General features: G+C 46.6%; 1 protein-coding gene across 1 annotated transcript in view; it reads left to right on the top strand.

The window, feature by feature from the left end:
- Positions 1-12,835, top strand: part of NBEAL2 (neurobeachin like 2) — a 234,755-nt gene that overhangs the window by 104,468 nt on the left and 117,452 nt on the right. Inside the window, exons 4-5 of the mRNA XM_063122418.1 lie at positions 8,735-8,816; positions 9,646-9,770. Of these exons, the coding sequence (XP_062978488.1) occupies positions 8,735-8,816; positions 9,646-9,770 (207 nt within the window). The remainder of the gene's footprint in view (positions 1-8,734; positions 8,817-9,645; positions 9,771-12,835) is intronic.

Below are 12,835 nucleotides of genomic sequence, written 5' to 3'. Positions count from 1 at the left end.
GTGTGTGGTGTGTGTGTGTGTGTCTTTTAAGGCCATGTCTGGCCCCCTACACCTACTCTAGAGTAAAAATGAAAAGAGGACAAAGCCACTAGACACACATTTAATGTAATGCCTGTTTTGGCCCTGAATCTTTCAGAAACCAGGCAAAGCAAAATAGGGAAGAGAGGCTCTGAGGTAAACCGTGCCATCTTCCCCAAGACACAGCATTCCTCTTGCCCCTTCCCAGAGATCCCAGCCTGGCTTTGGTAAGTTCTCCCCACATCCACAGACACCCACACCCCATCCTCTCTCCTTAGTTCAGTGACTATTGAACCTCACAACACTGCCCTGAGTTGGATCTCCCTCTGCTATTGTTATTATTATTGTTGTTGTTATTTATTTATTTATTTATATAGCACCATCAATGTACATGGTGCTGTACAGAGCAAAACAATAAAATAGCAAAACCCTGCCGCATAGGGTTTCCATGGAAACCAATCCAACACCATTTTCAGCACATCTGCATCCTTAATCTCCCTTTTATCTCTACTTCATAGAATCATAGAATCATAGAATAGCAGAGTTGGAAGGGGCCTACAAGGCCATCGAGTCCAACCCCCTGCTCAATGCAGGAATCCACCCTAAAGCATCCCTGACAGATGGTTGTCCAGCTGCCTCTTGAATGCCTCTAGTGTGGGAGAGCCCACAACCTCCCTAGGTAGCTGATTCCACTGTCGCACTGCTCTAACAGTCAGAAAGTTTTTGCCCTACTTCTTTTGCCCTAACTCCTCTCCGCACCCTTGAAGCATCGGAGCATCCTAAGAGCCGGGCATCTTTCCTGCTGTCTGGGAGAAGAACCTGGCTTCCATTAGAGGCCTGGCTGGAGGCCTTAACTGTGGCCTTAATTCTTCACTCGAGCCTGTCCATAGGTAATGGTGCTTTTTAGGCACCTGATAAGTTAAGGTTTGCTCCCTCCTGTTTTTATCTCCTCAGTCGCCAGCCTCGAGTACATGAGTATTGGGCACATACTGACTAGGCCCTTCTGCTTCAGTTTCCTAACTCTTGAGGAGACCGTGAAACTGAGATTAGGCAACTGGATCAAGGGATGCCGTTGGGGAATGACTGTTGTTGGTGTTTTTCCTGTGCCACTGACTCATGTAACCGCCCAGAATTGTGAATTTCTGCAAGCGCTTGGACTCACGGCACCTTCATTGTTTGGCTACGGCGGCATCAGGAGGGGACGACTAGCCTGTGCAAAACAGTCACCACAGATCCAATGCCGCAAATAGTTTTCATATCTGAAAATCAACAGAAGTTGCTTTTATACACCTTTCCTGTGGCACCATTCCCACACTACTGGGGAGCGAGCGTGCAAATGTTGCAACCAAGTGGGCCCAAAGCCAGTCGCATGGGTGTTTCACCCTCAGTCGTGCTCTTTCACAAGTTCAACTTCTCTTCATAAGTGTACGTGAGCAGGTTAGAGGGGTGTGTGTGTGTGTGTGTGTGTTTGTGTGTGTGTACCAGCTCCGAGGGCCTGGATCAGTTTAGACCAGTGGTTCCCAAACTTTTTCAGGTCACCGCCCCCTTGGTTCCACAAACTCATGCCCAGTACCCCCTATCCTACCCTATAAAAATCATTATTCAGAATAGTGGTTTTCAACGACCCACTAAGGAAGATAATAACAATAAAATTCAAATCAGTAACAGTTAATTGAATATTTATTCAAAATCCAAAGCACCCGCCGCAGGCTTGCCGAGGGAGGGAGGGAAAAGAGAGCGAACGCCTGTTTTGCAGCCAGCGTGGCGGGGCACACCGAGCAGGGTATGTCTCTTCATTAGTGTTTTGGTGCTTTTGAATCATTTCAATTCACCATTAAAAGGACTCTTCTTAAACGGTATTAATACATGTGTGGATTCTATATGGCTTGGGACCAAACTACCTTCTCCGATAAAAATGTCCCTGGGTTTTAAGACCTTCTGGAGAGGCGCTTCTCGGAAAAGACCACCTCGAGCGCCCCCCTGCCCCCCCCTTTGCCTCTTAGCACCCCCCTATGCAATCCCACCGCCCCAAGGGGGCGTTATCGCCCACTTTGGGAACCACTGGTTTAGACTGTTGCTTCCTGACCTGAAAATTGTGAGCTGCTGCCCTGACCCTATCTCTTAAGACTGAGCAGCCTTGTCAGAGCAACAAGTGTGGGCATTGCTGTTGCACCTTCTTCCCTATGTAGTCCTAGCCCCTAGCTTCACAGCAGTGACAAATCCGAAAGGTGTTGTTTACAAGGTGGAGGAATCTGGTGTTCTTCCCTTTGTAGAATATATCACGAAATGTCCACTCCCATAGAATCGTAGCAGCAGAGGGAAATTGGAGGACTGTAAACTTGAAACTCCTGCTCCCAGGGTGGCATTGTCCCATGTATAAATCCATGCAAACCACACTGCACAACATGACACAATTTAAAGAGCAGGAAGAAACAAGGCAGTTCAGACGGCTTGAGAAAATGAGCCAAGCCACGTACTTTTCCCCCCGTTAGGAGAGTGCGTGCTCCATCCCTGCTGGATAAATAACCTGTTGGTTGTTTTATTATGGTTTTAATTTTTGTGAACCGCCCAGAGAGCTTCGGCTATTGGGCGGTATAAAAAATGTAATAAATAAATAAATATGGGCAAGAAGGAAGCCATTGTGCTTGCTGCAGATTCTAGCCTTCCAGAGGCAGAAATAGAAGGGAAAGGATTTTGGGTTCTCTCTGTGCAGAATCCAGTTTATCGTTTCAGGAATCCTCACGTTTAAAAGTTGGTGGAGTGAGGCTGGGTGGGAGCGCTCAATCCAAAGATTAGCTATAAACCCCAGTAGCTGCTCAAGTATTTGAATTCAGGCCTCTCCTGTCCAAGGCAACCACTGTTCCTACAGGTGCTCAAAAAAGAACAGAAAAGAATTGGAGCCTTTTTTAAAAAAAATAACGACTCATTAGAATGCATAATTTACGTTTGACTATTAACATTGCACATTGAAATATGCAAGATAAACTTTAGAATCAACAAAGTATGCCTTATTTACTAGGCATTCCCAATGCTGAAAATTACTTTTAAGCAGCACATCTTTAGGCAATGCAGCTTATAAGTTGCTTTTTTTTACTCCGCTGCAATCTTTCATTACCCGAAACTTTCGTCCTCCTGTAATGAAAATAGTTAGCTGATCTTATCCAAGAACTCCTGCCAAGCCTGGCTTCAACTGCCTTCCCCCCACCCGGTTTGTTTGGGTTAGTGGGGGTGTGAGGTGCAGAAAACATTGGCCCAACCTGTGGTCACAGCTATACTAGGGGCATGTGTGGAAAATAACTGTCCTTCCTGCCTTTCACCCTTAATTCTTAAACAGGAAACTTCAGACTCTTTTATAAACCGCTAAATGAAGCAATACCTGCTGATTGTGCTGTGTGTCTCCTTAAACAATAAGGGAGAGAATTTCAGTTTTCGGAGATAATACGTGTGATGTGCTATTGTGATGTAGTAGCTAAGCGCATTGGGTTTGGATGTGAGAAACGTGGTCGTCAGTCTTTTTTGCTTGAATCTTGCTGTGAGGTTGAACCGTCTCCCTGAACTCCTTGAGAGGTAGAACCGGATGAAAATATCATAAACAAAATTGTGGCTTTATGGAAATGGGGAAGTTTAATTTTTTTAGAACAGGAAAAGTTCTGAAATCGAGTAGGTTTTCTTACCACGGTTCACTCCCCTAGAAGGATAAGATAACTCTGGATGTTTTATGCCTCGTATGGCACATTAATTTATCCAAAGTAACGCGCCTACCCATTTCATATTCAAAATTTCAATTAAATTCCCGCTTCTCATGTGAGCATTCCTTGGTGGAGAAGGCCCCAGAGTTACATCAAAGTTTTTATGTATTTTTTAATTTTATTTCAATATTTACTTTTTCTACTCCTAAGTGGCTAACAAAATAATGCTAAACAATTTAAATAAACAATACAACCAAGGTATCACAGCAAATTAAAGCACATTAAAACAGCAGAATAGTAAGAGTCTAAGAACAGCCTAAACAGAAAACAGTTCAGAGACTTTTCAAAAGGCCTGGGCAAAATAAAAAGGCATTAAAAAGACATCAGAGTAGGCATCAGAATAGGCACCTCAAAGGTAGGGTGGCACAGTAGAAAAGGACGGCTGTCAGGTTGCCACCTGCTTAGCCTTTGTGGTATACGGCAGGTATCTGCGGGAGGAGGTCTTTCAGACATCTGGGTCCGTAGCCATATAGAGTTTTACAGGTAAGCGCATTTTTGATCGGAAATAGACCAGCAGTTGTTTAAGAATGCAGGACACGGAATAACGGGCTCAAGTTAAAGGAAGCCAGATTCCAGCTGGACATCAGGAAAAACTTCCCGACTGTTAGAGCAGTACGACAATGGAATCAGTTACCTAGGGAGGTGGTGGGCTCTCCCACACTAGAGGCCTTCAAGAGGCAGCTGGACAACCCTCTGTCAGGGATGCTTTAGCGTGGATTCCTGTATTGAGCAGGGGGTTGGACTCGATGGCCTTGTAGGCCCCTTCCAACTCTGCTATTCTATGATTCTATGATTCTATGAACTGGCAAGATAACACTTCCTTGCGTGAAGTGGACGGTAATCCATGGAAGTTTATGCCAGGGTAAATGTGTTGAGTCTTTAAGGTGCCACAAGGCTCGTTGTTGTTTGGGGGCAATGTGTTCTCCCTTGACGATGGTTTAGGGTGCTGCCTTATACCCTTATCTGTACGCCGCTCTGAGATCTTAATGATATAGGGTGGGATATAAATGTTTTAAATAAATAGATAAATAATACCCGGTCTGCCCCTCCAGCCCAGTTCTGCCTTCTTTGACAGGTAGCAATGCTCTTATCCCATGACCTGCATTCTGGAGACGTCAGGAAAAGAGCCCCGGGCCCTTGTGCACCCTAAGCAGAATCTCTGTACTGCTGAGCTGTAGGCCTGCCCCTAAATCAGTGGGGTGTTAGGGGCAGATTGAACATAAGAACACAAGAAGAGCCCTGCTGGATCAGACCAAGGGTCCATCTAGTCCAGAACTCTGTTTACGCAGTGGCCAACCAGCTCTCGGCCAGGGATGAACAAGCCGGACATGGTGCAACAGCACCCTCCCGCCCATGTTCCCCGGCAACTGGTGCACATAAGTTTACTGCCTCGAGTACTGGAGATAGCACACAACCATCAGGGCTAGTAGCCGTGGATAGCCTTCGCCTCCAGGAATTTATCGGAGGAATTTATTGGAGGCTCTGGACTTTGGGAGATGTCACTGTGAATCTGCTGGCCATACGCTTGCCTCAACGTGGCTCCGATAACGCCTGCCCGGCTCCTACAGTTGTGAACCAAACGCAAAGCTGCCGCCTTGTCTCGAGGCGACTGTCTCCCAAAGGCAGCTGACCCTGTTTGCCCTCGGCTTTGCCCCTCTTGGGGACGGGAGGGCGTGAAGTGGAATTGCCCCCGTTGAGTTTTCCCACCCCTAACTGGTCACTTCTGGCCTCTCGCCACTTCGGCCTCTTCGAGGCTTGGAACCGGAGGTCGCTCTCGCCTGGGCAGCGAGCTATCGCTTTTCCGTCCTCCGTTCTGGTGCATGTTGCCGCCCCCTCCACCCTGGGGCCCGTTTTAAACATAAAAAGAAAGAAAACTCCACCATGGGCTATTCTTGGTATATGGCCCGAATGAGGGAAAAAGCCTTGTTCTCACTCGCTTCCTGTGAGACCTGTGAGGTCTGCAGAGGAAAGATAAGGCCCAGCTGGTAATTGCTTCTCTCACACATTCACCACCCCACGGGCCCAGGGGGCGAAATTGAAATTCACTGGATGGAGCATGGGGTGGGGGGGAGGCAGTGCACTTGGCAGGAGCTGTCTTTATTAATGGGTGCAGTCAGGAATGCCCCTGAGGTCGGCTTGTCAGGGGATGGGGTGGGTGAGTATGCAGCTGCCTCCTCCGAAGTATTTTCGTAGACAGCTTCCCTCCAACACTCACGCATAAATATCAAAACACCCTGCTCTGCGATGCTCTCTGGCATTGTGCCAGAAGCGGAGACTTGTTTGCACAGAATAATGCTGCTCACCAACGGTTTCCGGAAAAGGTTAGACTGACCGGTTTTGCCTTTATTTCCCCGGGGGGGTTGGGGTTGGGGGGAGACCAGGGCGGATCACGGTGTGTGTTTGTGTGTGTGCAAAGTGGAAACGGACTGTTTCACCCATTTACTTTTTTTCCAGGTTTAGCCGAGGCTCTGTCTTATTCTGCATGCAACGGAATGCCTGATTTAAGCTCAGTTCCTGGGTCTGATTGTAAAATAGTATATAACTGTGATTTGAGCAGATTTTTTTTGTTTGTTTATGGGAGGCATGGCGATATGGTTGGAAGCTCTTTTTTTTAAATTTGGTTTACTTCGTTCTGAAGCCCATGGTGTAGCGATTGCAAAACCTGGCATGTTTTGGGTCATGTATGTAATGTGGAAATATCAAATTGATTTTAAAAAAACCACTCTGATTAATGTAAATGATAAGTGTTTCCTATCAAGTTGGTGCAATGTATATTTCCCTAAATGGGAGAAGAGGTGCCCTTTAGCAGCAGTTAAAGGAATACGTTGGAGAGGGCACATAAGGACAAACCAGGATGATCAGGGGTCTGGACACAAAGCCCTATGAAGAGAGACTGAAAGAACTGGGCATGTTTAGCCTGGAGAAAAGAAGATGGAGGGGAGACATGAGAGCACTCTTCAAATACTTGAAAGGTTGTCACAGAGAGGAGGGCCAGGATCTCTTCTCGATCCTCCCAGAGTGCAGGACACGGAGTAACGGGCTCAAGTTAAAGGAATCCAGATTCCAGCTGGACATCAGGAAAAACTTCCTGACTGTTAGAGAAGTACGACAATGGAATCAGTGACCTAGGGAGATTGTGGGCTCTCCCACACTAGAGGCCTTCAAGAGGCAGCTGGACAACCATCTGTCAGGGATGCTTTAGGGTGGATTCCTGCCTTGAGCAGGGGGTTGGACTTGATGGCCTTGTAGGCCCCTTCCAACTCTGCTATTCTATGATTCTATGAAAATGGGGATGGATTCAGCCCCCCGCCCCGACACACACACACTTTTATGGGGGTTAGTAGTTAGGGTTAAGCCACATGGGTTAGGAGTCTCCCACTCCCCAGGCTCCTGTGCCTTTAAAAACTCCCTGCTGTGCAAAGCTTCACCAGCTGAATTGAGGCTTAAAGGAACTGGAGCCCTGCCAAAGAAACAGTGGCAACCCTAGAAGGACTGAGATATTCCTGGGTGGAAAATGAATTGAACCTAAGCACTGGGGAGTCCCCTGTGTGAAAAAACAGGTGTGCAAGTTGGCTGTTCTTGACATTAGTGGGGGTTGGTTTGGGGCGGGCAATGTGGGGGGTTTCTTGCGGGATTTTTAATATTTTTCTGAGTGTTTAGCTAAAACAATTTTATACGTGTTTTGACCGGAGGGACCAGTTCTATTTCAACCTACCCTGACCATTTTCAATTGTAGAGCCAGTGTGGTGTAGTGGTTAGAGCAGTGGTTCTCAACCTTTTTTGCTCCATTCCCCCCCTTTCACCATTGTTCAGAATATAATTCCCTACTTCCCAAGATAGTCTAACTCAAAAGGTACATTCCAAATAATATGCATATAATATTGAAAATCTTTTATTTTTTCTATATTAGTCCCATTTAAAGGGGCCACGCAAAGCATGGCTCCTTTTACATTCTCAGCTCCCATGCTTTGCGTTGCCCCTTTAAATGGGAAGCTTGAAACGTCTAGGATTGCGAGGGAGGGAGGGAAAAGAGAGCAAAGGCCTGGCTTTTGCAGACAACATGACACTTTTCTGGGACATTTTTAATAACTTGTGTAGGAAGACATAATCTACAGGACATCATACTTTGCTGAATAGTGGTCCCAATTCCCTCCCGGAACCCTAAAATTCCCCCTCCCGGGGGGGGAGTTCCCCCCTTGTTGAGGACCCATGGGTTAGCGTGTTGGACTGGGAGTCAGGAGATCCGGGTTCTAGTCCCCACTCAGTCATGGAAACCCACTAGGGGACTTTGGGCCAGCCACAGACTCTCAGCCCAACCTACCTCACAGGGTTGTTGTTGTGAGGATAAAATGGAGAGGAGGAAGATTATGTACGTCGCCTTGGGCTCCTTGGAGGAAAAAAGGTGGTATATAAATGCAAGAATGAAATTAACTGCTTTGGATCCTGCTATTGCAAGTGACAAGCTGGAGCGTGTTTAGAGGAGGGCAACCAGGATGATCAGGGGTCTGGAAACAAAGCCCTATGAAGAGAGACTGAAAGAACTGGGCATGTTTAGCCTGGAGAAGAGAAGATTGAGGGGAGACATGATAGCACTCTTCAAATACTTGAAAGGTTGTCACCCAGAGGAGGGCCAGGATCTCTTCTCGATCTTCCCAGAGTGCAGGACACAGAATAACGGCCTCAAGTTAAAGGAAGCCAGATTCCAGCTGGACATCAGGAAAAACTTCCTGACTGTTAGAGCAGTACGACAATGGAACCAGTGACCTAGGGAGGTTGTGGGCTCTCCCACACTAGAGGCCTTCAAGAGGCAGCTGGACAACCCTCTGTCAGGGATGCTTTAGGGTGGATTCCTGTTGGACTCGATGGCCTTGTAGGCCCCTTCCAACTCTGCTATTCTATGTGCCTCCCCAGGTGCAATTGTTCCAATGCCTGATTTTTTCTCCCTTTCTTATGTGGCTGCCTTGCAGGAATCTAGAAAACGTCCAAGCTGATCGGCCCCCAGCGTTCGTTCGTGAGGTGATCAATTTGCTGTCTGCCTACTCGAACAAGGTGAGCGTGAACTTCTGACTCTGTGTACTCAAGGTTGGATGGATGCTTCACATTCCTAGGAACCGAGGAGTGCAACTCATTGAAGAGGGGTGATGAAATTCGCTTGCCTTGCCCAGAGCCATTGGGGTGGGGCGGGGCGGGGCGGAGGGGAAGCCTGATGGATCTGACAGAACAGACAGCACCTTGTATGGGATGTGTGTGGGGAGGGGCAAGATCCAAGCATTGACTGCCAGCATCTCTTAGTCCAGCCTTCCTCAACCTGGGGCGCTCCAGATGTGTTGGACTGCATCTCCCAGAATGCCCCAGCCAGCTGGGGCATTCTGGGAGTTGTAGTCCAACACATCTGGAGCGCCCCAGGTTGAGGAAGGCTGTCTTAGTCCCTCTTTCATCACCACCACCACTCCTTGTCACATGACTGAAAAATTATGCAGCTGAAGCAATATGGACTAGCATCTTGGTGGGCCAAGTGGTGAATCTCCTTCACGTTTTTGTCCCTTCGTGATCATCGTTGCAGATTGGAAAGCCACCCTCAAAGGTGACCTTCTAAAGAGTTTTTCGTTGGAGCCAATCCTGCTTGTGTTCTACTTCTCACACACACACACACCCCGCCTTCTGATTTAACTCCCAAGGGTCCTTGTTATCAAATGAATTAAATTAGTGCCCGCGGTCTCACCCAGCTGTTCATTATCTTCAAAGCACACTTAATGACATGAATATATTTGAACTCGCTGTTTGGTTAGGGAAAAGGCTTTTTAAACACACTCACACCACCCACACACCCAAGAAAGCCCAATCTGCAGATTAACCAAGCTTCCTGTGTCCTTGACAGCTCAAAAACACCCAGGGGCAGCATTTGCCTTCCAGAAGCCGGCTGGAGAACATAACTCTCTACGCACTGCACCTCTACGAATGCCTCTTTGATCCGTATCAGACGTGGAGGAGACAGCTGAGTGGGTGAGTGGGTGTCCCTTAGCTTAGCTCGCATCAAGTTAAGGAGGCTGCCACCACCAGCGGACAGGCAAGCCATGAACTCAATCTGGCCAGAGTTCAGTGGGCCGTACCTTTCGGATCTGTCGTGGTTGGTTAAGGGGCTTGGCGTTTCTTAGTCGCTGAACTGATTGTGTTCCTGATGGAAATTACCATTGTGTTGATCTCTGTGACTAATTAAATGGTATATTTTGCTGGGTATGTGTTATACCTCGAAGCCAAAGGAATCCATTTATGTGTTTTCTGAAGGCACTTTTAAATGTTCATGCTCTTGTGCAAGCCAAGTAACCTCCAGTTTATTAGGAGGGCGTTTATTAGGCTGACTGTGTGGGGCGGGGCAGGGGGGAACATTTATTCGTGTTATTGATAACATTGCTGTACTTCTCAATGGCCAAAGCTGGCTGGGTGGCTCACAGATATGAAAACCCTGAAATACAGCATGATAAAAATACAGAACCTTAAAAAATTTGAAATGGAATAAAACCACAGTAAAAACCAGCAGCAGGGTAAAATCTGAAAACACAATAGCACATTTTAAAACAAAATGGACTAAAAAGCCTGGGGAAATAATAAAAAAAAGATCTTCACTGGCACTGGAAAGACAGCAGTGTAGGTGAAAAAGGGGGCCTTTCTGTGGAAGCATTCCACAAGTGGGGGGCCACAACGCAAAAGGCCCTCTCTTTAGTAGCTACCTGCCTCACCTCACTTGGTGGGGCACCTAGAGGATGCCTCTGAAGATGATCTCTGAATCCGGGCAGATAAATAGCTTCATCCCCCGTACCTGTTTCCCTCAAATTATCCCCTACAGCGCTAAGCTGTTGCCGTTGTTGTCGTTTTTCCTACCAGGCGGCTAGATCCTTTGCATACCAGGAAATGGGTTTAAGGGGGGAAATGTTAAAAAAAATCATTAAAAAATCAACGGATGACCCAATCCATTTCAAATTTGGTATGCTTAAAGCTCTCCTTAATATCTATTACTGTGCCAATTTTGATGTCTTTATCTTTAAAGCTTACGCAGATGTAAGCATTTGTTTAAATTTTCTTCAAATCCTGCTCCTGCGCCCCAGTGGCCGCTTGGAAAACAACAAATGATACGCTCGAAAACTAGTAGCAAAAAATTGCACTTTTTTTGGTTAAGAAGCGCAATTAAAGCAGGATGCCTGGGAGTACTTCACAATAAGTACTGGATGCCTGGGCATGTTAATGGGCTGGATGAGGGCTAATAAACTGAAACTCAACCCAGATAAGACGGAGGTACTGTTAGCGGGTGGTTCATCTGTCCGGCGAGGTGATGTTTGCCCTGTCCTGGACGGGGTTGCACTCCCCCTAAAGGATCGGGTCCGTAGTTTGGGGGTGCTCTTGGATCCAGAACTGTCAATTGAGGCACAGGTGAACTCAGTGGCAAAGAGCACCTTTTATCAGCTTAGGTTGATATACCAACTACGCCCTTATCTGGACAGAGATAGCCTAGCTAGAGTTATCCATGCTCTGATAACCTCTCGTTTGGATTACTGCAATGCGTTATACGTGGAGCTGCCTTTGAAAACGGTCCAGAAACTTCAACTGGTGCAAAACAGGGCAGCCCGTTTACTAACAGGGTCTGGCCGACGAGATCACATTACGCCAGTCCTTTTACAACTTCATTGGTTGCCAGTCCAGGTCCGAGCCCGATTCAAAGTGCTGGTATTGACATTTAAAGCCCTAAACGGCTTGGGGCCAGGCTATCTGAAGGAACGCCTCCTCCCATATGTACCTGCCCGGAGCCTAAGGTCATCCTCAGGGGTCCTTCTCCGTGAGCCCCTGCCAAAGGAAGTGAGGCAGGTGGCTACCAGGAGGAGGGCCTTCTCTGCTGTGGCCCCCCGGCTGTGGAATGAGCTCCCTAAGGAGGTTCGCTTGGCACCTACATTATATGCTTTTAGACGCCAGGTGAAGACCTTTTTATTCTCCCAGCATTTTAATAGTCTATAAATTAATTTTAACTTTGCTGTTTTAAATTTGAATTTTAAATTTGCATTTTTGCATTGCTGCTGTTTTTATCTTGGTTGTGCTTTTATACCGTATTTTATAGTATGGTTTTATACTGTTGTTTTATACTTTGAATGTTTTTAATTTTTGTGAACTGCCCAGAGAGCTCCGGCTATTGGGCGGTATAGAAATGTAATAAATAAATAAATAAATAAATAAATAAATAAGCATGCATAGGATTGCACCCTTAAAGACACTTCTCAGTAGAGATTTTACCACAGAGTACAAAATCAAAAGTAGAAAATAAAAATGGTGAAGGATGCACATGTGTTCCCACCCTTTTGATAAGCAGGAAGTGGTTACAGATCACCTGCCACTGATTTGATTGGCTTTAAAAGGAGGGTTGGATAAATTCCTGGAGGAGAAGGCTATAGGAATCTACCCAAACACTATGTTCAACATCTAAGGTCCTTCTCCGGGTGCCTACTCCGAGGGAAGCTCAGAGGATGGCAATAAGAGAGAGGGCCTTCTCTGTGGTGGCCCCCCCAAGTGTGGAACGATCTCCCTGACGAGGCCCACCTGGTGCCAACATTGTTATGCTATTGGTGCCAGGTCAAGACTTCTCTCTTCTCCCAGGCATTGAGCAATATGTGATGAGCCTGGGTCTGTTTTTTTAGGCTCATAGTTTTTTTTAAAGTTGTTATCGTGGTTTTAAATGTATGTGTATATTGTATGTTTTGTGGTTTTTAATTTTTGTATATTGTTTTTCAGTGTCTTAATTTTATGTAAACCGCCCAGACAGCTTCGGCTGTGGGGCGGTATACAAATGCAATAAATAATAATAATAATAATTTTGAAAATCAAGGAGGGGACATGAGGTGCTTGGCACAGGACTGAACCTCCACTCCCTGATTCCTGGAACTCTCTTAAGTGTCCCACTTGAGTTCTGCCTGTTCTCCAGGCGCTGCCTGGCTATTTTCAAGCCTCTCCTCTGAATGATGAAAGCTAGAAGCTCAGGATGATAACGTTTCGGGAATTATGGGGTTTTTGAAGCTTTAGAGTCTTCA

Source organism: Elgaria multicarinata, chromosome 1 (genome assembly GCF_023053635.1).
Source record: "Elgaria multicarinata webbii isolate HBS135686 ecotype San Diego chromosome 1, rElgMul1.1.pri, whole genome shotgun sequence".
NCBI lineage: Eukaryota > Metazoa > Chordata > Lepidosauria > Squamata > Anguidae > Elgaria > Elgaria multicarinata.
This window is presented reverse-complemented; position numbering and strand designations above follow the sequence as displayed.